General features: G+C 59.2%; 1 protein-coding gene across 8 annotated transcripts; it reads right to left on the bottom strand.

Annotated features, from left to right (window-relative positions):
• Positions 1 to 1,517: 1,517 nt before the first annotated feature.
• D2HGDH (D-2-hydroxyglutarate dehydrogenase) lies at positions 1,518 to 23,403 on the bottom strand. Of its 8 annotated transcripts, none has more exons than XM_080798098.1 (11): positions 23,344 to 23,403; positions 22,182 to 22,549; positions 16,718 to 16,775; positions 16,000 to 16,016; positions 15,164 to 15,357; positions 14,391 to 14,559; positions 12,234 to 12,377; positions 9,226 to 9,368; positions 7,618 to 7,783; positions 3,925 to 4,020; positions 1,518 to 2,660 (listed from the first exon to the last, which is right to left on the bottom strand). In XM_080798098.1, the coding sequence occupies exons 2-11, from the start codon at positions 22,537 to 22,539 to the stop codon at positions 2,401 to 2,403; spliced, it is 1,605 nt and encodes a 534-aa protein (XP_080654224.1). In that variant the 5' UTR covers positions 22,540 to 22,549; positions 23,344 to 23,403; the 3' UTR covers positions 1,518 to 2,400. The 8 variants fall into 8 exon arrangements, with proteins under 8 accessions (XP_080654224.1, XP_080654221.1, XP_080654220.1 ...); XM_080798095.1 differs by having other exon boundaries at positions 15,167 to 15,357; positions 16,000 to 16,139; XM_080798094.1 differs by having other exon boundaries at positions 16,000 to 16,139.
• Between the last annotated feature and the right edge of the window lie 1,478 nt (positions 23,404 to 24,881).

Consider the following 24,881-nt stretch of genomic DNA (forward strand, 5'->3'; position numbering starts at 1 on the left):
GCCCACTGAGTGGACCCTGGTCCCCATGAGGGTCAGGCCTGGGACTATGGCCAGCATAAGCACAGTCACTGATCAGTGGGCACTGTGTCCTACAGCTTGTCACCTCTTCCCCTCCCCAGGGCAGCACCCTGATGGACACCCTCAGGGGCCTGCAGAGCCACATGACCCCCAAACTCTTCATCTGAGCCCTCAGGGTCCTCCATCATCAGACACCACAGCCTCGACCTAACAGGAAGTCAGCTCTCCCACAGACTCTGCTCCCCTCAGGCCCAAGGAGGGCGGCCCAGCCCCAGCCACATCCCGGGGTGAGGGGTAGGCAGTGTCCTGGCTCCCCCGAGTTCCCTGGGGTCAGACCGCTGGGCCTACTCCCGCCATCCCTCAGGCAGCAGCTCAGGTCCCTGGCTGGGGCTTCCTCCTCACCACACCCTGTGCCCCTCCAACCCAGGGCCTGGCGGGCACAGGCCAGGAGCGGTGAGGGCCGCTGGCCCCTCTGTTTTGTAACCACTTCTCGTGTTGCAGCAGCTTAGAGGTTTGAAGGTGAAACTCATAAGCTTTTCCTAATCCAGACACAATAACAGCCCTCAACTCCTCCCAGCGCACTGGGAGATCATCCTCGCAGAAGCCCCGCCTGCCCGGAACTCGTCCAGGAGGGGCCAGGTTCGGGTCTGGAGAGCGGCTTTGGGTAGTCGACATTCCTGACAGCCCGGTTGCCTACCTCTTCACAGAATGTCTGGTGTGGCCACGCAGCCGTGAGCTGCAGGATGGTGCAGAACTCACTGCAGTCGGATGGATGCCCCACTAGGACTCACGATGGCCCACGGCCGCTGGAGAGCCTGTTCTCCGCAGGCATGAAGACAGGCAGCCAGCGCTTCACGGGTCTGAGGCGCCATCCAGACAGCATAGTGCACGCCAGTGAGTCCCGTACATGCGCGTCTACTGTGTGTACACACGTGCGCCACATCGGCATTGGCCCATGTGTACCTCATGTGCACGTGTGTACTGTATGTGTGTGCCGCGAATGGCCCGTGTGTACCGTGTGTGTGTGTGCATGCAGGTGCATTCCACAGGGCGAGCCCAAGTGGCGCCACTTCACACTCTGACGTTTGGAGGACCAGCTCATCCTCTGGGGAGATGGAGGCTCTTCCTGCCACCTGCAGCCTGTGAACCCCAGTCATTGTGCTGCCTTCTCAAAGCCCCACCTCCACTCTAGCAGAAAACACCTAAGATCTTAAGCCTTTTAATACCTCATGTTGTTTCCATTCTCAACAGTAAATCTGCTGAGTCACGACTCTTGCTGACGATGACTATGCTGCCTCCACGCCCCGCAGCACAACACCAACATCAACCACCTCCCAAGCCCATGAGGTTTTAAGTCAGGGGTGGGGAGAAGGGATGGGACAGAGGAAGGGGTTGGGCTTGGGGTCACGGTGTCGGCGCCCAGTGTTCCAGTGCTGAGGGAACAGGCACCTCGCCATAGGCTTCACCAGATTGTTCCAGGAACAGATACAAGGACAGCGTTGTGATTAATACCCATTTTTTACTGGAAGTTCATGACAGCCAGAAAGAGAAAACGTGTCCAGACCTTCTTCACAGCCCCAGGAGTGGCCCCGGGCTCAGGGCAACAGGGGGATAGGTGAGGGTGCAGTGTGCGCGCCAAGCCTGCCCCACTGGGCACATGCACTTGTGCACGTCGGGGCTTCTCACGCTAGCCTCACGGACGTGGAAGCAGAAGCAGAAGTGAAGCCACAGCTCCGTGCACATCACTGCGAACCACCGGGGTGAACCACGAATGACTAGCGTCTGAAGACTGTCTTGCCAACAGATGGGCCTTCTAGAAAACGGGGGAACGATGCCTTCCAGGGTGGAGACCATCCCTGTTACTCTGGCTCATCCGTAGGCCCGGTCATCCACAAGGCACCAGTGAACCAGGCTATTGCTCAAAGCTCCGGGATGGAGCCCACGCTGTCCCACGGAGCTCGTCACCTCTGCCAGGGACACATCCTTCCTGGGGGACCCAGGTACAGGACCATCCATGCCTCCTCCCACAGTGGCAGCCCCCAGCACAGTGGAATGTGGTCTGGTCTCCCAAATGGGCAGAAGAGCTCGCCCACCCAGACCACACAGGACGTGCCACAGGAGGCTATTGCCCAGCCTGTAGAGGCGCCACACGGGCTGAGAGAGGAGACCAGGCGGCTTGGGCGGCTCTCCGCTCTGCCCGCCCAGCAGGGCTGGAAAGAGCCAGGAAGAATCCTGCCTGGGGGCCAGCTCTGGCCCATCGCCAGTGGCTGGGCCCCCCCACCTGCTGCTGCCCGACTCAGCTCACGCCAACCCCGCAGGCCCACAGCCACGGGCAAAACCAGGGTTGGGCTAAGGCCCCTCCTGCAGACCCTGTAGGCCCTGTCAGGCCTGAGCAGGCAGTGTCTTGTAGGGGTTCAGGATGCCCTTGGGGTCCAGGAGTGCCTTGAGCTGCTGCATGAGCCTCAGGGCCTCAGGCGGCTTGCTGTAGCTGAGGACGCCCCTCTTCTTGAAGCCCAGGCCATGCTCGGCGCTGACGCTGCCCCGCTGCCTGGCTGTCCATTCGTACACGTACGGTTCCAGGGCAGCCAGCAGCGAGGGGCTGAAGGCCTCCGACGTCACATTGAGGTGCAGGTTACCATCCCCTACAGGCACAGGGACACTGGGGTCAGGCTGGGCAGGCTGAGACCCGTTCCTGACAGCCCCTAGTCCTGCTCTGCCCTCGTGCCTGAACCACTGGCCACAGGCCTGCAGGGACAGAAGGGGCCTGCAGTGACCACGCCGCATCCTCCCTTCTACCCACACGGCCCCCTGAGGCTCCCAGCTCCCAGAGACAGACCACCAGCCCAGCCAGCCTCTGCAGGCAGTCCCACATGCCCTGAGGGGCAGAGAGCCTCATGAGCCCCCAGGAGGAGCTCCTAGAAGCTGGAGCAAACAGAGCAAAGCCCAGGGCAGCATGAGGCGCAGGCCTGGGGCCTCTGATTCAGTGACAGAGAGCCTCTCATGGTCACCTCCCTCCAGGCTTCTCAGATATAGGGAGCACATGAGGGACCCCCCTCTCCCACCAGAGTGGTCCCGCTGCTACCCTGCAGGCAGAGGCTCCAAACCCCCCTAGGAGGGGCCTGCACAACCACCAGCCAGCCTGCGGGTTTCCAGCTGGAATTCCCGCTACCTTAGCGGTCCCACGGACCCTGAGCTGAGAGTGTGAGGATGGGACAGGCTCCAGCTGGGGAGACCCAGCCCCCTCCACTCGCACCCCTGCACAAGCAAATCACCTCCAACCCAGGCCTCAAGTAATCCCCATAAACGAAGCCCCGAGAAAGACAAGCCCACACCCAAAATTCCACGCACACAAGAGCAGCCACCACGAGCAAGAACTGGCAACCTGACCACAAAGGCTTCAGATCCCCTAACTTCCAGAAACAGAACCCAAATGTCTCCTACGTTTATAGAAGTGAGAGATAAAGCACAGAAGACACGGATTGAGCAAGCATCTCAAGTCAACCAACTTCCAGAAAAGAAACTACCAATCACCAAGAGGCCAGAGTCCACAGACAGGTTTCGATGCGTGTTACCCCCCGCAGGAGATGAACAGCGCGGAAGGGAAATCAAACATGCGAACTGAACATGGTGTGAAGTCAGGGCTGGGCCGTGGAGAAGGCAGGCGGGGAGCCACAGGGCTGTAGCCCCAGGAACGCAGCCAGGAAGGCAGGGGAGGATGGGCAGAGATATCTGGGGACAGAAGGGCAGAGCCATCCCTCTCACCATAGCCCCATGGCACTCAGACGCAAAGGCAAATGCTCACCCAAACGAGTGACCCAGAAGAGCCCCCCAGACAAGGGAAGACAAGAAAACTGGGATCCCTGCGGACAGCAACACCGCAGGTCCATGCATAGCAGGCCGCCTCACCCCACGTGGGAGGAACAGTCACCGTGCGATGTTCGAATTTGAAGAAGCCCTGAGCAACAGGCCAGCAGAATCCGTGATGCTCGTCACCTCCTGTCCCTGGAGCCAGAGACAAGGCTGAAGCTCAGGCAGAGGCCACGACACCAGAATGAAGAGGGATACAGGTGTGGCTGAGCCTGGGCCATCGCCGGCTGCATAACATCGGCACCGCCACACGGGGTAGAAAACAGAACCAAACTACACTCCAGGAGGGGCACCCAGGGGGGCTCAGGTGGTAAAGCGTCTGCCTTCAGATCAGGTCGTGGTCCTGGGGTCCCGGGATCAAGCCCTGTGTCGGCTCCCTGCTCAGCAGGGAGTCTGCTTCTCCCCCTGCCACTCCCTCTGCTCTCATGCTCCTTCTCTCAAATAAATAAAAATCTTTCAAAATAAATAAATAATAAAGACAATGAACGACAAACTGCATGACAGGGAGACCCCACCTCCATGGTGTCTGTGAAAGACACATCTACACTGTAGGGTGGAAGACAGTGAAGGTAATGGGAACAAACACATGTCAGGGAAACACTAAATGGGAGGAGCCTGTGTGACTGGTCGGAGGCCAGCGCAGGTCCAGCATTCAGAAGGGTCTGTTGTGATGAGAGTGCCCGTTCACCCTAGAATGAGAGGACAGGAGCAACCCCTATCCTCCAAGAGGATGGAGCCACGGGAGAGGGGAGCAGCCTGCCGTTGCTGTGCAGACTTCCGCCCTCTCACTGATGCGGGGGGTGGGGGGGCCATGGGTGCACGCATGGTTCGGACCAGGGGGCACGCATGGCTCAGACTAGGGGGACGCACGGGGCTCGGACCAAGGGGGTTCACACGGCTCGGACCAGGGGGACAAGCATGGCTCAGAACGCAGGGGCAGGCGGGTGATCCGTGGGTTGGCAAACACAGGCTCCCCGGACGGCACAGAGCACGTTCTTTGCAGGGACTGTGGGACCACCAGGGAAACTGACCACGTGGAACACACCAGTGTGACCAAGACCAAGCTCTCTGGCAATGGTGCAACAAACAGCAAATCAGCAGTTTTAGAAACAGCAAAAAACACCTGCAAGTCTGGGAATTCATAATCCTGCCTGACGGATGGGTCAAAAAATGAGGCTAGCAGTCAGAAACGCATGGGACCAAGTGTGTGTCAGAACGCCTGGGGTCTCAGCATGGACACTGGTGACAGAACCCATAGCAGAGGCTCTCGGCAGCTGAATCTGGCTGGCCTCACCCTCCGGCCTGTCCACTCCCTGGAGCCTGAGGCCGAGGTCAGGGCAGCAGGTGGCACAGACACAAACGGCAGGAGCAGGCAGGCCAACAAGTGGCACAAAGTGCCAGATGCTTGCTCCCGGCGCCCCCTCCAGCCAAGGGCACAGACACGAAGACACCTGGGTTACCAGGTGGCCATGCCGGCCCCACAGGGGCCCCTCCAACCTCACGTGGAGCCCGACAAGGCGACACACAGACATTATTTAACAAGAGCCACAGTGGGATCGGCGAGCCTGGTCCTCGGGGGGAGTCTAACCCCTGCGACCAAGCGGAGAGGCTGGAGGCCCTGAGGACTCCCGTGCTTAGAGGCACCGCAGGATGCCTGACAGGGGAAAAGACACGAACACTGAAGACAACGGTAATGACAAGAAACATGAGACAGAACGCAGAGAGCGGCCAACTGGGTGGGACCACAGACCCCATGAGCATGCGACAGACGAGGAAAGACATGAGGAACAAACCCAACCGGAACTGAAACAGGGGCCACCTCACTAATGCTGATGTGACACGGGAATGAGAGCATGACAGACACCTCTGTGTCAACATGTCCGAGGCTTCAGAAGAAACGGACATGCTCCCAGAAAACAAAATGACTGAAACCGACCCGGGAAGCTCGGCCTGCCCTGCAGCTGGGGAAGAAACTGGCCTGCGGTCAGCCCCCCACCACCCAGCACACAAAACCCTCTGCCCGAATCCTCACCGTAGCTCCCGCCACATGGCCAATGAGGCATCGAGGCCAACCAGTTGGACCCCTTGGGGCCCGAGGGAGAGACCACAGCCATGCCACTGTGGGATGACGCTGGTGTCCATCACGGACACGGGGAAGGGACTTACAGCCCAGGACGTACCAGGGAAACCCCGCACATAAGACAGACACGCGGACCAAACAAGACACAGAGGACCGTGGCCAAGCTGGGCGACTCCCGGACTACGGCCCCACCTGCAGAAGGGGCCTGGCAGGAACAGCCTCACAGACCACAGGGAAACCAGGCCGGTCGCCCCACCGGACACCAGAGAAGCCCTCAACAGGCCATGAGTCTCGCCTCACCGGCAGCAAGGGCTACACTCAGTGCCCCACGAGGCACAAGGCGGGCCAGCAATCCCCAGCCCCACATCCGCACCCAGCAGCCTCACCACCTCGCCCAGGTCCTGGCCAAGGGTACCTGTCCTCCACCCCCGCTCGGGTGTCCACCTCCCAGAGGCCGTGCCAGGCTTCCTCCCCGACGCTGGGTTCGCCAGCCCCACATCTCCACCCGCCAACGTCCTGCTTGAGATTGCCCAATGGTTTTTACTTTCATGTAGTCCAAGTTAGCAGCAATCTCCCCCTATGGTTTATGCCTCCCGTGTGGTCCTGACAAGATCTCCCCACCTCAAGGTCACACACGCACTCTCCCATCCCCTTCTTAAAATTTAACACGTCGTCCTTCATGGGTGAGAGTCTACTCTGCACAGCAATGATGTCTGCAGGGAGGCAGGGACCTTTCCTGTCCCACAGACAGCAGGTGCCCTGAGCCACTGAATGTCCTCACTGTCCTTGATGCCGGGAACCCTTCCTCCCCCACCAACTCTGAGGGTCACCGTCTGTCACACACCGAGCATCCCAGACACCTGACTTGCGGAGCCTGCTCACAGGAAAAGTAAGGCATCACCTGTGAAAACCACTGTGATGACAAGTTCCCAAACCAAGCATCAGAGATGCCGGGACAGAGTATGCCATGTGCCAAGCCCCTCACCCCATTTCTCCAGAACCTCCCTCAACTGCAGGAGAGGGACCTGAACCCCCCATTACAGACAGGCCATGGAGGCTGCAGGCATGGGGCCCTGTGCATCCCGTACGCACGGCTTTCAGACCGCCTTTCCAAGGGCTGCCAAGAATCGAGAGGGATGAGACATTCCTTTCTGAGGAATCAATCACTTTAAACATAAAGCTTGATTTTTCTGCAAAATAGAATTATCTGAAACTAGTTTTCAAACGCTTGCACCTGGCAAGGGGAGTGAGAGGGACTCATCAGGGAAACGGCAGGCTGGGTCCGAGGACGGGCCACCGTGGTAGCCAGCAAATGGAGGTCCTTTCCAAAATGCCCGAGAACCATGAAGACGATTAGAATTCTCTCAACAGGGGCGCCTGGGTGGCTCAGTGGGTTAAAGCCTCTGCCTTAGGCTCAGGTCATGATCTCAGGGTCCTGGGATCGAGCCCCGCATCGGGCTCTCTGCTCAGCAGGGAGCCTGCTTCCCTTCCTCTCTCTCTCTCTGCCTGTCTCTCTGCCTACTTGCGATCTCTGTCAAATAAATAAAATCTTTAAAAAAAGAAACAAGAGAAGAATGTGTTAAAAAAAAAAAAAAAAAGAATTCTCTCAACAACTAGCATCCGCATCACCACCTGATCCCAGAACAGCTCACCCAAGTGGCCATAGCCCACCACATGCTTGGCCTGCGAGCCAAGGCGGGCGCGCAGATCAGACACAAGGTCGTAAAGCCTCTCGGTGGGCAGGGAGAGGTCATACTTGTACACGTAGCCGTCCCGGCTCAGCGCCTCCGAGATCCTCTCTCTCAGGGCCCACAGCGCCTGGGACGGACAGAAAACGAAGTCAGATGAGCACCGTGAAGGGTGTCTAACAGCAGTTAGAATGCTGCTGGCCTCAGATGACCAGGAAGGTCATGACAGAACTTCCCAGGTGACAAAAATATTCTGTGTTGTGACAAGCATGGGGCTCTGACCCAAGAATCCATACAGGACGAGACTCCAGAATGCGGCCATGGTTCACCCCAGGGCACATAGACAGCCCCTCTCCAGGAGGATGGAGGACATACTGGGTGGCATGGTGGGAGAGGCTGGTCGGGGCTGCTGGCCAGCGAGGGAACCTGAGCAAGAGCAGGGTCCGGCCGGGAAGACACTGCAGACAGAGGGTCGGGGCTGCTGGGCCCTGGGCTGCCCGAGACACACATGGGTGCTGGAGCTTGAGCGGGAAAGTGAGGGCAGCGTGGGGTGGGGCTGAGGGGGCCTGGGGAGTGGGGGGCTCTTCGCAGCACTGCCCTTCCTCACAAAGCCAGCCATGGCTTACTGGCTTGGCTGGCTGACTGGTCACAGAGGACACTTGAAGTCCTAGTTACAGAGTGGAGGAAACGGTGCTGAATGTGCCATCGCTCGGCTATGGGGCTGGCCCTGTCCCACTCACCACATGTCCCCCCATTCAGGAAACATCTCAGCAAAATTTCTACGTGGTAAGGACTGGTTCCTCCTGCTTTTCCACATGACACAATGCAAGGTCTGCCCCAGAAGAGCAGCAACAGCCCCTTACCTCCACAGATACCAGCCAGTGTCTGGCTTCCCCCATTCTCTCATTGGCTTTCAGGGTCACTACACAGTCCCTCTGTGCCCTCTCCTTGACTCCCACTCCCAACCTGCAGCAGCTCCTGCCCGCCACCTTTCTCACACACCCAGACCAGCAACGACCCCACACAGTCCCCCGCACTGCTGGACCCCAAGGTGGAGTACTACAGGGCCATGCTGCTGCCCACAGGCTTCCCTATCTGACCATCCATACCTGCCCCACCCACGGGCTCCCACTGCCCGGGCCCCCCAGGATGGTGACAGCAGCTCCCACCGCCACGGGCCCCCCACAATGGTGATGGTGGCTCCCACTGGGTGGCTCAGTCAGTTAAGTGTCTGACTCTTGGTTTTGGCTCAGGTCATGATCTCAAGTTGTGAAATTGAGACTGTGTCACACTTCATGCTTGGTGGGGCGTCTGTTTGATACTTTCTCTCCCTCTGCCCCTCCCCCCACTCACACTCACTCGCTTTCTCAAATAAACAGTTTTTAAAAAAAATAATTTAAAATAAAATATCACTGATCACAACAAAGACCCACAAAGCACATTTCCCAAGAGGCAGGATACCTGCTCACGTTCAGAAAACCCGTGCTCTGAGCCAAACACGAGGCCCAGCACACACGTCCTGGACCAGCTGAACACGGGGGATGCAAGGAGGCACGGGCAGCACACACATACCTTGAGTCTGGTCTGGTCCGTGGCCACGGTCCCATCGGTCACAAGGCCGGAGCTCAGCGCCCGCTCCAGGAAGTCACTCAGCTTCTCGGCGTCGTGCCCCGCTCTGGAGCCTGAGGTCTCCACTAGGACATAGAACGGACTTTCTGGAAGGCACAGAAAGCAGGATGAACGAGGCGGTCAGACAGAGTGAGGAGAGGCCTGGGTCGGCCTGTCTGAGCGTCTCTGGCAGCCCCTGTGCGGCCCACAGAACAGGAAGCCTCTGCCCAGACTTGGTCTCCGGTGGCTTAAAAACCGGTGTTTCATGGGTGCCTGGGGGGTACGTCCAACTCCTGGTTTCAGCTCAGGTCTTGATCTCAGGGTCCTGCGATCAAGCCCCATGTCAGGCTCCGTGCTCTGTGGGGAGTCTTCTTGTTCCTCTCCTCTTGGTCAAGCCCCTGCCCCCGCCCAGCTCTCAGGTACATTCACTCTCTTTCTCAAATAAATTAAAATAAAAATATAAATAGGTCCTTCCTGGGGTGCCTGGCTGGCTCAGTTGGGAGAGTATGTGACTTCTGACCTCAGGGTTGTGACATCAACCCTCACACTGGCTATAGAGATTACTAAAAAAATAAACTTAAAAAAATAAAAATAAAAATAGTTCTTTCACTGGGAAAGAAACCACACTCCCCAGAACACATGAACAGCCCTGAACGATGTCATGGGCACCTGCACAGGGCTGTGGGCAGGGAGCCCCTCTCACCTTCCCGCGGTGCTGGGGAGGCCATGGGCTACAGGAGAGACCACTGTGCCCGTGGGGTGCTGTGATGCCCACAGCGCTCAGCTTAGCACGACATGCAAAAAAGGCATGATTTTGCCCAAGCTGTCTCTTTTTTACAGGTTTTTTAAAAAATGCATTAGGAACTATAAGAGAATTTTAAGCTTGTCTTTTTTTTAAGGCTACTGTGAATTTATTTTTAACTTACTGAAATCAACAAATGAAAACACCAAATGCACAGTTCTTCCCTTTAGCACTACGTTAAAAGTGGCTTCCCGAAAAATACTACAAGCCCATCCTACTATAAGAAGAACAAGTGTTTTCTAGATATTGGCATTTCTCCATGATGAAATGCAAATTCTGCTCTTTAATTTATCACATGTCCTAGAAAACACTGGGAGTGTTTTAATTTCTATGGGCTCCTTTTCCAATTACGAAAGTAAAAACATGCTTATAAAAGGGAGTTTGGAAAACAAAGACAAGTACAAATGAAAAAAAAAATTCCCCAGCTTGCCAGATGTAGCAACCAAGCACGGTCAGTAGCACTCCTTCCTGTCTTCCAGTTAGGGAGATCTACACACTGAAACCTGCCCAGGACAGTGGGCTGGCCTGCCCTTTCTCCTAAATATGACCTTAGGAGCAGCTTTCTCACACACGCGCCCAAGGGCCACACAGATGCCCAAGGGCCATCTGCCCAGGGACAGTCCATCCTCCAAAGGACCTTCCGTCTACCCAGAGACAACCCATCCGTCCAGGGACCCTCCATCCACCCAAGGACAGTCCATCTGCCCGAGGACCCTCCATCTGCCCAGGGATGCTGTCTACCCAGGGGCACTCTGTCTATCCAGAGACCCTCTGTTCACCCAGGGATGTTCCATCTGCCCAGGGACCTTCCATCCGCCCAGGGACACTGTCTACCCACGGGCACTCTGTCCACCCAGACACCCTCCATCTGCCCAGGAACTCTCCATCCTCCCAGGGGCCTTCCATCCGCCCAGAGACGCTCTGTCCACCCAGGGACCCTCTGTCCACCCAGGGACCCTCTGCCCGCCCAGAGACCCTCCATCCGTCCAGGAACGCTGTCTACCCAGGGACCCTCCATCTGCCCAGGGACCCTCTGTCCGCCCAGAGACCCTCCGTCCACCCAGGAATGCTGTCTATCCAGAGATGCTCCTTCCATCTGGGTATACGGTCTACCCAGGGACCTTCCGCACACCCAGGGACACTCCATCCACCCAGAGACCTTCTGTCTGCCCAGGGACACTGTCTACCCAGGGAGCTTCCATCCGCCCAGGGACCCTCTGTCCACCAGAGACTCTCCATCTACCCAGGGATACTCTATCCACCCAGAGACCCTCTGTCCACCCAGGGACCCTCCATCTGCCCATGGGTCCCCCACCTTTCCAGTGATTGTAGCATATCTTATTTCTTTACTACTGGATGTTCCAATTGTTTCCCGTTCTATTGTACCAAATGCAACACCTTGTTAAAAATTTAGAGCATAAAGATCTTTCTGCCTGACCACACACTAAAGTCCTAACCCAGCCCGTCTGACTACAGAGAGGGACTCAAGGTTATATCAGGCCATAAGGGCAGGCCCGGATCCCACAGGACCGCCGCTCTCCTATGAGGATGAGGCACCATGGATCTCCTGTACACCCAAGACCGCCTGAGCACACAGCTAGAAGGGCACTGTTGGCTGCACCCGATACTGGCCGAGCCGCCCCACAATCCTACACTCTAGCCTCCAGAGCCGTAAGAAGCAGGCATCCCATGTGATGCCTTGAGCCTGTGGCTTTCCACCAGGACTACCTGCACCAAAGCCACCACATTTCGGGAGGCTCTCGGCGGTGAAGACACTGAGACCCACAGGAGAGAGCTCTCCCCTCTAGGAGCACGATGGAAGGTGGCCCTTGGAACGCAGGGCCAGGGCTCGGTTGGCTAACTGGGAAAGCTAACTGGGAAAGCTCCATGGACCAGCGGCTCCTCTGGTGGAAAAGAAGCACTTCTGACCAGCACGTCGAGGACCCTCAGAGACCCTGGGGCTCTGGCACAACTGGCAGCAGCAACTGCACCCACACTGGGGGCCCAGTTCCCACGCGGGTCAGAGAGTCTCAATGGACTCGCTGGAGCCTTGTTACCGCCTCCCCCTCTGTGGACAGGCTGATGGCCTGTCAGTGACCAAAGAGAGTGTCCCCTGAGACCTATGGCATGAGGGCTGCGGCTGAAGCTGCCTGGCCGCAGGGGTCGGTACCTTGCACGGGGCTGGCAAGGTGCAGGTGGTGTGTGACCAGCCACATGCACTCAGCGTCCATGAACTCGTACGCGGACAGGATCTCACCCAGCAGCTCCTTGCCACTGCTGAAGGTCTGCAGGACCTCAGCAAAGCCCGGACAACCTGCAAAGGCAACAGGACCTCAGGCGCGGGTACCAGAGCCCTGGCCAGACACCCCCAAGTCCCCCTGAGAAGCAGCTGCGCCGAGTGGCCCCGGGTGCTGGCCAGCAGGGCGGCCCAGTGGAGCAGCAGAGCACCGCCACGGGGAGGCCCACAAGCCAGTGGCATGCGCGTTCCAGGTAGTGATGGTCCAGGAGGAAAGGCTCGTCGGAGGACCCACGGTGGGCAGGAAGGTCACAGGAACCAGAGGGGCCGGGGCGCACAGGGGGCCAGAGACAGGGTTGCACTGGGAAAGGGCTTCACTGCCTTTCTCTTACCACAGTGAGCACTTGTGTTTCCAGGAGCCCAGGGCGAGTCGCTCAACTAACAGAACAAGGAGAAATCTCTGAGGCACCCGGGCCTGGGGAGCCTGCCGTCAGCGGCCAGGAGCAGGTGGGAAGGGCCCAGGATACCGACTCTACGCTGGGGACAGGGTAGGAAAGCTGATGGGAGTGCGTTCACAGAGCGCAAGGCCAGAGGCAGATGTCTCCTGTGCACACCCGGGAGCACGTGGAGTTCCGTGGCTGGATAGCAGGGCTGGACATGGGGGCTCAGCCACCTGGGGACCACAGCGTGCGGCAACACCGGTAAGCGGAAAAGATGGGAAACAACGCAGCAGGAGTGTAAAAGGGTGGAAACCATGGGAGGGATGAAGAGGACAGACCACAGAGCTTTGTTGTGGGTGCATCCGATCACAGCCCTAAACGGGGAGAAGATGGCCAGACGCCTCCAACTGACAAGACACCAAGACACGGGGTGAGGAGGCTTGGAAGATCCGAGGTGAGAATGTGTCCTCAGAGGCAAGAGACCCCAAACCACAGATGAGCAAACACACAGAAAAAATCTTTGAAGTGACCAAAGAACAAAGTGTCAGCACTGGGAGCAGCAGCCATGGAGGACACAAGCGTAGGATGCAGGACAACTCTGCACAGCCTCGTTTGAGAACCAACGACGGTGTCTCCATGGGCGAGGGCTGGGGAGGCGCGGCCAATGGGCCAGCTGTAAGACCCAGGCCGTGCTTACGGGGAGCACGAGCCCAGTGCAGAACGGCACATCAGGAAAAGGAAATGGCATGTTTGCAAGAATACAGCAATTCCAGCCACAGAGACAAGGGAGGCCGTGAGACCTGGCACCCTGCCATGGGTACAGACACCGCAGAGCACAGACAACAGCGGACTGGGAGTTAAGTTGTCCGCGGTGACCTCCAGAAGACCAGACGTCTCCACAACTACCAGAGTTTGACAGGCTCTGAGTGGAGGCAAGGTAGAATATGGTTTCAGAGAAGACCCAAGCCCACGCTCGCAGTCTGCTGGAAGCAGAGGACCGATGGGCAGCTGGGGACAGGGCAGAGGACAGAAGGGACAGCACGAGGGACAGCATGACAGTGGGGAAAGTAGGGGTACAGCAAGGGGACATGGTGGGGACAGCAGGACAGTGGGAACAGGGTGGGGGACAGGGTAGAGAACAGATCAGGGACAGTGAGGGACAGGGTGGTGGACAGGGCAGAGGACAGTGAAGGACACAGTGGGGAAGAGGGCAGAGGTGAGGGACAGTGGGGGACAGCATTGGGGACAGTGTGGGGAACAGGGCAGGGACAGTAGGGACAGCAGGGGGATAGCACAAGGACAGTATGGGGGACAGGGCAGGGACAGTGAGGGACAGCAGGGAGATGGAGAGGACGGTGTTCCTACGGCTGTGACTGATTCAGGAATGAACATACCAGAAATGACACTGCTTCACTCAGAATCAAGGAAGGAGATGGAGCGGCACAGCTGAGCAGAGCCCCAGTTGTGCTAAAGAACAGGGTGTTCTGCCCTGAGATGGGAGAAGCCCCCTGCAGACCCCCTGTCAGGAGCACCAACCCTCCAGACACAGAAGCCAGGAGACACAGGAATGGCGCCCCTCGTGCCAAGGGCCAGGCAGCAGGGCAGGGGGAGGGACAGGGTGCCCAGCAGTGCACCCCAACAGCCGGCCTACCGAGAAAAGCCACATTCACCGCCCTGGGCTTGGGTGGACACTGGATAGACACAGCTGTGATGACCCCCAGCGTGCCCTCTGACCCAATGAAGAGCTGCTTCAGGTCGTAGCCCGTGTTGTCCTTCCGCAGGGAGGTCAGACAGTCCAGGACAGTGCCGTCGGCCAGCACCTAGCCGAGAAGGGGAGAAGCAAGGCCTATACGTGGGCCCTCGCAGGCGCCCCTCTCCTCTCGCCCCCATGCCCAAGAGTCCCACAGAAAGCAGAGCCAAGCACGAGCCCCCACCCCACCCCAGATGGAGGCCCCAGGGTGACCCCATGCCAGAAAGCACCCCAGTGGGGCTAAGAGAGGACTTTCATGCCCCCACACCCATGGAGCTCAGGGCCCAAAGTGGGGAGGCAGTGGCAGAGAATCACAGAGCGCAGGGGCCACGCCCTGCAGACACCTCATCCACCAGGCCTGGGACCTCACCCGGTGCCAGTGCCGCCAGGCCCCTGCCCTGCCACCCCCCATGCCCCCACCCCCCTTGCCACTTGCTGCCCCGACCTCACCTCCCCCCCACTGACCCCGCCCCAGTCCCGCCCCGGCCTTGCCCCACACCACCCCAGAGAGAGTGCCCGAGGGGGCACAGACCCATGGAGTCAAGGCAGGTTGGGCGGGGGCCCACAGACACCTCACACTCTAAGTACTCTCAGCACTGGGAAGAGGCTGAGGGTCCGGCCACTCGGACACGGGCAGGGGGATACAGAGGAAAGTGGCCAGCGCCCCAGCTCACCACCTCCAGGCCCAGGACAGTCCCGTGAAGTGAGCCGTAGCGCAGAAACCGCAGGCCGCCTGCGTTGGTTGCCACGTTTCCCCCAATGTGGCAGCTGCCCTTCGCCCCCAGGTCCAGGGGCATGACGAAGCCCCTCTCCTCCACGTACCGGCTGAGCTCCTCCAGGACGCAGCCCGCCTGGCATACCAGGGTCCCTGCCAAGAGAACGTGCTGCCACGGGTGTTCTCAGCCCAGGAGGAGCCAGGAGACGCACCGCAGGGGCTCTGTGGGGGTTAGCCACCTGGGACGGGGGTCCCCCTCGAGGACAAGGAGCATGTCCCCCAACCTGTCGCCCACAAGTTACCATTATCTTTTACCATGAAGAAAAAGAAAAACTGATGGGGAAAAATAAAGAAGGAAATCCTCACGCACACACTCGTGAAAAGGAAGGGATGAGCATCGCTATATGGCAGTGGCCCCCACCCGGGGTGGGGAGTCCCACCACCAGGGGACGTGGACCTTGGAGCACTGCTGGCACGGAGCTATGGTGCCCCCAGCAAAGAGGATGACCCTCCCGAAATGCCCTGCTGGAGAGACTGCTGGGGCCGCTGAGCAGAAAGCACCTCGAGACCTCCTTGTACCCCATCCTTTGTGCCCCGTTTACAAGGGCAAAAAGAGCCATCCTGGTTAGAAAATGTCAGAGTTGGAGGAGCTGCAGCAACAGCCCATGCCCTTCAGTGCAGACCCACAGCACAAACCACCTGAGTGACCCCTGAACAGCACCCCCAGGGCAGACAAAGACAGGCCTCTCCTCCCCAGCCTGTACCCTTTACCACCCAGCCACAGTGCAGGCTTACCGGACATGCTGTGGAAACTGATGACCCGGTTCATCAGGGTGGTGGACAAGATGATCTCATCAAAGACAGGCACACTGCCCCCCACCATGCCCGTGTTTCCCCCCTGTGGGTTCACGGCCAGGTTCCTCTCATGACAGTACCTGGGGCAAGCACAGGACAGGCATCAGGGCTCCCTGCCCTCCCCCTGCACCACCATCACTGTGCAACATGATCCAGGCCAACCCTGGCTGCAAGCTCACTGAACCCGGAGTCCCCCTTCCTCCTGCCGTGACCAGGGCCACCCAAAACGGCAGAGAGCCACAAGTCTGCACAGTCCGAATCACAGACATGTTGGCATTCGTGCCCGAACATCCTGAGAGGCCACTGCTCTCCCTGCATAATGCACTGCACAATGCAGGTGCCAGTGGCACCCCCTGCTGTTCACCAAAAGCATTGCAGCCCCTCCACCCAACGTGTCCCTTCCACCTCCACCAGAAACTGGCCTGTAAGCCGAAGGAGCACAGAGACCGGCGCGGATATGGCCAAATGGGGAAGACGCAACGTGACAGTACCTAACCCCACCGGGCAGGGAAGAAGTGAGAGGAACAAAACCTCACCAGGGTCTGCATCTGGAGGGAAGAGGGCTTGCTTTCACGTGCCCTCCTCAGTCGCATACCCTCCATGGTCGTGTGCCCTCCCAGTCGCCCACCACTGCCCGGGGGCCCCTCGCACTCCTTACCTGAGGATGCGAGCCACCTCCTGGGAGGTCCGGGGCCTGAGCAGCACCTTGCTACAACCTGCAATACCAAGGACATGTTACACACAGAGAAGGCAGCGTTCAGTCTACCCTCCGGAAGAAGGTCCTCCTTCCTCTGCAGGCCACCCGCACAACCAGGGTCAGCACCAAGCCCAGGAACCTCAGGGACGAGGGCAAGGTGTCAGACACGGGCCCCACCTCCCTGAGCGGGGAGGCCACAGCTGGGGCGCCTGCCTGGCTGCTCAGTGGGAGGGGCCGTGTTTCCCCCACCTAACCGCATGTCTTATGGGGAGACACTTGACATCCAGCCAGCGACCTGTCCAAATCCACCCCTCCACCTGTGTTAGTACCTGACTTCCCGCCGTGGGGCGGGGCTACCCATCCCCCTCCCATATGTGTCTCATCTAAGTGGGGCACACTCATGGCTCCTTCTATGCACCAGGTGGCAGCTCTTAGCTGTGATTACTGACAGGATGCCAGGAGGTGGCCAGTGGGAACCCCTGGATGCCCGCGCTTCGGGGTTCCTGACCATGGGCTCCCCAAGACAGGCAGGCTCTCTCTGGCCCTCTGACTTCATTCCAAGTGCACAAGCAGGTGAAGAGGCTCCCGGGAGGCGGGAGGCACAGGACACCACCCAACCCCCCGCCACTGCCTCAGTGACCTCTCATGCAGCTTTGAGATCTGGCTGCAGTTCTTAGCTTATGTGCTTTTTAGGAAAGTCTGAGTTACTAACATTTACAATCCTTGTATTAAATATAATTTAATCGTACATTTACATAAGTTAATTTTTAATAACAGCTGTGTTTCACAACTGGGTTGATACAAAAGTCTAACAATTTTTAAGTAACTGGCTCTTCCTGCACGTCCCTGCCCCCAAGCCTCCAGGAGGACTTAGCAGTCTACTGTCCACCTTAGGACACTGGCCAAAGGGAGGCAGCCATCAGCATGCTGCTGGCTGATGACGGCATTGGCTTCTGGAACGTGGTGGGGGAAGCAGGAAAGAACTTTGCAGATGGACTGCCCCAGGGTTCACTAGCATTCATCTATGCCCTGGTCTTCTCTCTCACGTGCTCAGAGACTCTCAAGTCGAGGGACGGACTCAAAAGAACAGAAGGAAAAACAGAAGCAGGAAAGGCTTCAGTGCAGGAGCAGAGCCGAGCTCTGGAGGGGACAGACAGGGAGGAGCTAAGGCTGCGAGCCTCTCCGGCCCGCGACTCTCATCCCTCCGCTCGAGAAAGGCAGACTGAGTGCCAGTTCCTGGTCTCAGCAGCACAGTCCCCATGCTGCCCACCACCTGCTTCTCCACCCTCCTGGCTCCCCGGCAGCCCTCCAAGGCCTTTGCTCACTTGGGACGCCGAGGGCATGGGGTACAGAAGGACACTCCTGGGACATGGCCTGTCCCCTGTCACAGCATGACTACTCCCAGATGGCGGGCTCCCTGCCTTCCTCCCAGGGACCAGAGCACCCTGCCACGTCAGGGCTGGCAAACCCCGCACTCAGGCCAAGCCCAGCCTGGGCCACGCCTGCACATGGAGCCCTGGGGGAACAGCCCGATGCCCGTTTGTCTGGTGTGGCCGCTTTCAGACGACAGACTGTGGCAGACACTGACTCAACCTCTACAGGACGCTGTTGACCCTGATGGCTGAGACTTTCTCCTCCAACTCTTCTATCCCAGCGGCTCAGCCCTGGGGCCCAACACTCTGCCCCTAGGAACCTGGGCTGAGAGTCTTGCTTCCCAGGCTCCAGGAACAACTTCCCGGCTTGCTTCCTCCCACCCCAGGGCAGCAGTCCCTGGGCCCTCCCTGTCCCGTGCACTGGGGGACAGGCAGCAGTCTCTCTTGCACCACAACCCCCACAGACCATAGCTCTCACTGCCTCCCCCATCCTCATGTTAACAGTGCCCCCACCTGCTTCTGCATGGGCCCCCACTGCCATTCCTCCCAAGACTGCGGCCCCAGGAGGGCCTGGGTCCCTCCACGCCCAGCTCCTGGATGACTTCACGGTGATCCTGTTTCTCACCAAGCTACCAGTTCTTCCCTCTTGACCAGATCATTCCCATCCACCTATTAATCTGCTGCAATAGCAGTCTCGTCCGAAACCAGCCCCGAAAAGGCAAAAACATCTTCTCTTGACCCCATCCCAACCACCCCCCGGCCCCTCTGTCCCCCTAAGCCCAGTGCCTCCACTAGACGGGGGCCTCCCAAGCCCCCACGAAAAGCTCCAGCCGGAGGCATGTCCCTTCCACGCTACAGACAACCTCCTGCCACGGGCCCCGGTACACAGCTGCTCCTGACCAGGCAACCCCTGGCGACCCACGGCTCCCCTTTCTTCACACACGCACCAGGTCCTCCTCAGCCCCGGCCCAAGCTGCTCAGTCCCTTTGGCTGGTGCCTGCTTGCCCCCATGGACCAGAGCGGCCACTGGCCTCCTTGGACATCGGAGCTGCATGGACCCAGCCCTGGGCTAGCTGGCTTCGCAGCCCAACGGGCCCCTTCACGTGTCCAACTGGACTTGTCCAGACCCAGATTTCCAGTTTCCCCACAGACCTGCTGCTCCTGCCATTTTCCTCAGCAAGTGGAAGGCTGCCTCTGCAACTGCTCAGGCCATGGGTCCCTGCATCCTGGCTCCTCTGACACCCTACACACCCATCAGCACATCCCAGACTTTTTTTTTTTTTTTTAAGATTTTATTTATTTATTTGACAGACAGAGATCACAAGTAGGCAAGAGAGGCAGGCAGAGAGAAAGGGAGAAGCAGGCTCCCTGCTGAGCAGAGAGCCCGATGCGGGGCTCGATCTCAGGACCCTGAGATCACAACCTGAGCCGAAGGCAGAGGCTTAACCCACTGAGCCACCCAGGCGCCCCCCCAGACTCTTCTTTGCACACACACAGAGCTGACACCATTTCACCTGACCATCCATCAAAGACTCAGCTCTCCTCCGAGCTCCCACGCCCAGGGAGTGAAAGCCTCTCCTCAACACGGCAGCCCTACCAGTCTGTGGGCCTCTCTCCTCCTAGCCTTCTAGTAGCTCCCCATCAGTTACTGGGACTCACCTGGCCCTCGAGCTATCGATGACCCAGCCCCCTCACTCTCTGACCTCCCCCTTGTCCGTCCACTCCAGCCACACATGGGTCTACAGCTCCCCAAACATGCCAAGCATAGACTTGCTCAGAGGCTTTGCACTGGCTATTCCTGTCCCAGACCACCCTTCCAGATGGCTTCCCCAGGCTCCAAGGAAACAGCGTGTGCTGGGGGACTCTCCTGGGCACGCATGCCCACCTGGCAGGCAGTCCACCATTCATGCCACTGGCCCTCGGGTGAGCCTCCTGTCCATCCTGTCCCCAGCCCTGCACCGTGTGCAGACACACAATGAGGTGCTCACTGAAGTTGATGGGGTCCACCCATGAGCAAAGTGATCTAATTTTTGGACAATTTCCATTTCAAATAAAATTCATTTTTAAGAAAATTATAAAATCTTAATTGGCTTTTACTAGCTGCATTTTCTATAGAACTCTAAGACTAAAACGTTAAATGATCATAAGTTTAGACATGCTTTCTCCCCCTCAAAAAAGCTACATAAAGGAGTTATTTTGACAAAAACTGAACAAACGACTTCAACAGACACCCGCTGGGCAGGTGTTGTACACCAAGTCCTGCGGATTCAGAGACGCATACACCCCAGTGCTGCCCTCCTGAGCTCAGGTGTCAGCGGCCGGGGGGTGGGGTTCGTCCACACGAGCACACAGACACAGACAGAGGCGCATGGGGCTTCCAGGAAGAGCCCCCAGCACACAGCTAAGCCCTGTCCAGGGAGGGGGGGCAGACAGGCCCCATCCCAGTTAGTGTGCACTCTGGAAGCCCCAGAAGGAAGACACCCCGAGTCCTGAGTACCCAGCACCCTGGGTTCTTACCTCTGAGGTGGGAGCCCCATCCCCAGTTTGTGGGGTTTGGTGCTCAGGCCGCAGGGCCGGCCAGGACCGGGGCCCGGCCTGGTTGAGCCCAGGATGGACAACACCCTCTCCTGCCTCCAGGAGCACGCATGTGAACCTGCAGGCCCTGTGCGGGCAGTGGGCTCCCAGCGGGCACCATCCCCCAGCCCCGGGGGGTCCTGACTTAGCAGGCAGGGTGGGGCTGGAAGCCCTTCCACTCTGGGCACTTGGGCCACAAGGAACAGTCCAAGGAGGGTGCCTGGGTAGCTCCGCTGGCTAAACGTCTGCCTGGGATGGAGCCCTGCATCAGGCTCCCTGCTCAACAGGGAGCCTGTGTCTTCCTCTCCTCCCTGCTTGTGCTCTCCCCTGCTCTGTCTGCCACTATCTCTGTTTCTCTCAAATAAATAACAGTCTTTAAAAAATTAGAAGTCTAAGGACTTCCAAGGTATCCGACCCGAATCTCTCCCTGTGTGTCCCACACCCCACCTCCGCGTGCCACAGACTCTGCATCATAGGTCAGTTCACAAGCTGGTTCGGACCCACTCTCAGAGTTCTTCGAGCCTACACACAGCCCTTGCCATGGTGAGTCGCGGCCACTGGATACCACACACACACACACACACACACACACACACACACAATGCTCTGTCAAGTCCCACGGGTGCCAGATCCAGCCCTACCTGGCTGCTGGCGTGTCCTGGCGTTACATGTGTAATTCGTGACTCTGTTGTACGCAAGTTGTCTTCTGGGTCTCTTTAATATTCTATAAGAACACCGTATTGGTGTTTTGTGTTTTGTAACTGAAAAGGCAGCTTACATGATCTCTGAAAATGTTGCAGGACAGAACACAGAGTGACAGGATCTTTCCTGTGGGAAGGGGTGTGCTGGGTCTGGAAGGCTGAGAACTCCCAAGCTGGCGCAGGCGTGTGCTGCTGCAGACACGTGTGCTGGGAGGAGGGGGGCTCGGGCGGCCCAACCAGCACCCTGCTTCTTGCCCGAAGGAGCTGCCACAGGCGGACCAGGCCTCCCAAAGTGTGTCCCCGTCGCATTCCTCAGAGCCTGTGCATGTGCCCTGATTTGCATAAAGGGTCATTACATATGTAATCAAGTTAAGGGCCCTGAGACAAGGTCCTGGATTTAGGGCGATGCCAGGTGTCCTTAAAGGGACACAGACGCCTGCAGCCCCCAGGAAGGAGCCCCCCAGAGCCTCTAGCGGGAGCAGGTCCAGCCTCCAGAGCTGGGAGCAGGCGAGCCTCCATCACCCAGCTTGTGCTGGCTGTCACAGAGGCCCTGGGAGTTCATGCGCATCTCTCAGAGCAGCCAGCCACCTTGTCTTTTACTCTGCAGACATCACGCAGAACCAATAAACCTCCAGGAATGTTGTTTTCACAACAGTTTGAAACTACAACACAGCCTTTCCTCAGCATGAGAGGGTGTGTGTGCCAGGCACGCCCCTCCACCCCAGCGCCGTCACAGCCCCTCCCTGGAGCACGTGCTGTGGCCAGACCCTCACTCACCTCGGACTGTCCTCAGCCAGTCCACATTGGAAGCCTCCAGCACCTCTGGGTCTGTGACGACCCCGCCCGGGAGGATGCGTTCAAAGGCTGCCAGGTCTTCCTCAGACACCACCGAGAAAGGCAGCCGTGTCACGGGGTAGCGCTGCTGGGTCAGTACCACCTTGGGCGCACCAGGGGGTGTGGAGGAGCTGCTCCTGCGGACCAGGGGGCTGGAACCCAGGGCCCCCGCAGGGCTGAGCAGGCTGGGGATCCTGGACACCCCTGCCTGTGTCCTGTGCTGCACAGAAGCTCCCCAAGCGCACACCGCCTGCCACCTGGAAAGCCACACCAGCTGCCTGGGCACCACATGGGGCCCCATCGCTCCTGCCCTAAAAAGCAAGCGGTAGTACCTGCAGATCCAGAAACCACAACCCAAGCCCAGCTGCAGTCCAAGAACAGAGGCAGTCTTCCAGGGTGAGGCCATGAGGTTCCGGCCTCCTGGAGAGACCAGCCAGAGGGCATGGGGGCAGAGGCGCTGGGCAGGCTGCCTTTGAGCCTGACCCAGGCTCGGCTTCCCCGTAAGGCCCTTCTGGGCACAGGGCCGTGGCTGGGAGCTGGTCGAGTCAGAGTCGAACACTGGGAATAACAGAGCTCCCTCTTAACCCTCCTGCTTCAGGACGAAACCAGAGTCTAGGCACTAAACGGACGGATACCCTGAATTATGCAATGCAGAATGGCTGAAACGGTAAATGCTGTGTTCTGGGCACCCGCCGGCACAAGTGGGGACAGTGCAGGAGTTAACGACAAGCACGGGAAGGGAGGCTTCCGGGCTGCACACCGCGCTGCAGGCACCATCCGGCCCGCGCAGCCCCCCAGCCCGGCCGAGGGCACAGAGGGCAGGGCACAGGGGCGCGCCCCTCCGCGGGCTCCCCGGGCCGCCGAGCAGGGTCCGGGGTTCGCGCACATCCTGTGCGTCCGGGGACGCGGCCGTCGGGGCAGCCCACGGGCCGAGGGCCGGACGCGGGGCCACCCACGCCGGGGAGGGGACGCAGCCCCGCGGACTCGCACTCAGGACGCCCCCGCCGCCCCGACCCGCGGTCCCCCCACCGCCTCTAACCGCGTTCCCGGCCCCTTGACCCAGGGCCCTCGGCCCAGGCCCCGGCGGCCGCGCGCGCACACTCACGTCCGCGCCCCCGACCCGCCGCCGCAAGCGCCGTACGGCCCAAGCCGGGACCGACTGCGCCTGCGCACTGGCGCCCTCCGGCCCCGCCCCGGGCCCCGCCCCCCCCACGGGATCTGGCGACCTCCAGGCCCCACCTCCAACCCTGCGGGCTGCTGGTGCATCGGGGCGGGTGCATACTTCGGTCCGCCACACAGCGCGGGACAGCCGGCCTTGACCGGTGTCCGGCACTGCCCAGCAGGGGTCCCCGCACACTCCCAGCCCTATCCCGAGGGCCGGCTCCACCGTGGTCCACATAACCACCCCGCTCCTTGCCCTGCTGCGGGGCTCCCCCCAGGGAACTCTGTCCCGCCCAGAAGTCTCTGGCTCCCTCAGGGATCTCTGTCCCCTCAAGGGCACTCTGCCCCACCAGGGGTCTCTGGCTCCCCCCGCTCCCAGGGAACTCTGCTCCCCCCAGGGGTCTCTGGCTACCCCCAGAGAACTGTCCCTCATCCCCCCAACCCCTGCTCCTAGCAGGGAACTCTGGCTCCCAAGAACCCAGCACCTTGTGCTGATCCACCTCCGGCAGGTCGGGTGTGCATCACAGGCAGAAGCCACAAGGCTCGGAAAGCTGCCTGTGCCACACAACCTGAGCCTTTTCCTGAACAAAGGCTCAAGTGAGGAGAGGTCAGAGGGACCATGCCAGAGCTGGGTGGCCCGGATACCAACACCAACCCCCAGGCAGGAAGCAAAGACAGCCTGGCAGGAATGCTGCCTCTTACAGCCCCACCCTGGGCTCCGGCACGCCCTTTCACCTCTGGCCTGTGGGGCTGTGAGGCCCCGGCACCTGAAGAAGACAAAGGCAGGGGAGGCTGATAGATGTCCCAGTGGCATCAGCCCTGCAGCACTGTGCCACCTCCTGGCCTCGTCACATTCCCTTCAGGGGTGCAAGCTGCCACTGGGTCCCAGCTCCCCGGGGCACCCCCTCCCTGAGCTCAGCAACACCTGCCCCCCAACCTTACCCACAGCAGGGCAGCCAGCCCTCCAGGGCTCTAAGACCTAATCCGGGCTCCTGCTACAGGCTGCTCCCTCCACCAACTCCAGAACACACCCCACCAGCCTGCTCCTGCAATCCCCATCACCTCGGTGCTCCCCTTCTGCCTTTTCTTCCAACACTCCACATTGAATTGCTGCCACAGTGAACCTGGTTCTGGAGTGGGGCTCATCTCCCGCCCTCTGGCTCCCTGCCGCCCTCCTGGGGCATCTCCAGCGCTTACTGGGTTCATCCAGTTACCCGGTTACAGATGCCGACAGCAGAGCTGACAGGATGCTCTGGGGATGTTAAAATAACGAAGACATCTGGTCCACAGGACAGAGACCAGCCTGTGGAGGTGCCCTGTTGGCTTTGCCACATAGGACAAATGGCTCCTCATGGTGTTGTTGCAAATTGGCCGAGAGAACGAGCACAGGCCAGATCCATGACAGCATGCCATGTGCCAACTCTGGCAGTGATGCCAGATGGGGACAGCAGCTGCAGCTGGATGCATCACCTGTGTCTCCAG

The sequence above is a fragment of the Martes martes genome (genome assembly GCF_963455335.1).
Source record: "Martes martes genome assembly, chromosome: 3".
NCBI lineage: Eukaryota > Metazoa > Chordata > Mammalia > Carnivora > Mustelidae > Martes > Martes martes.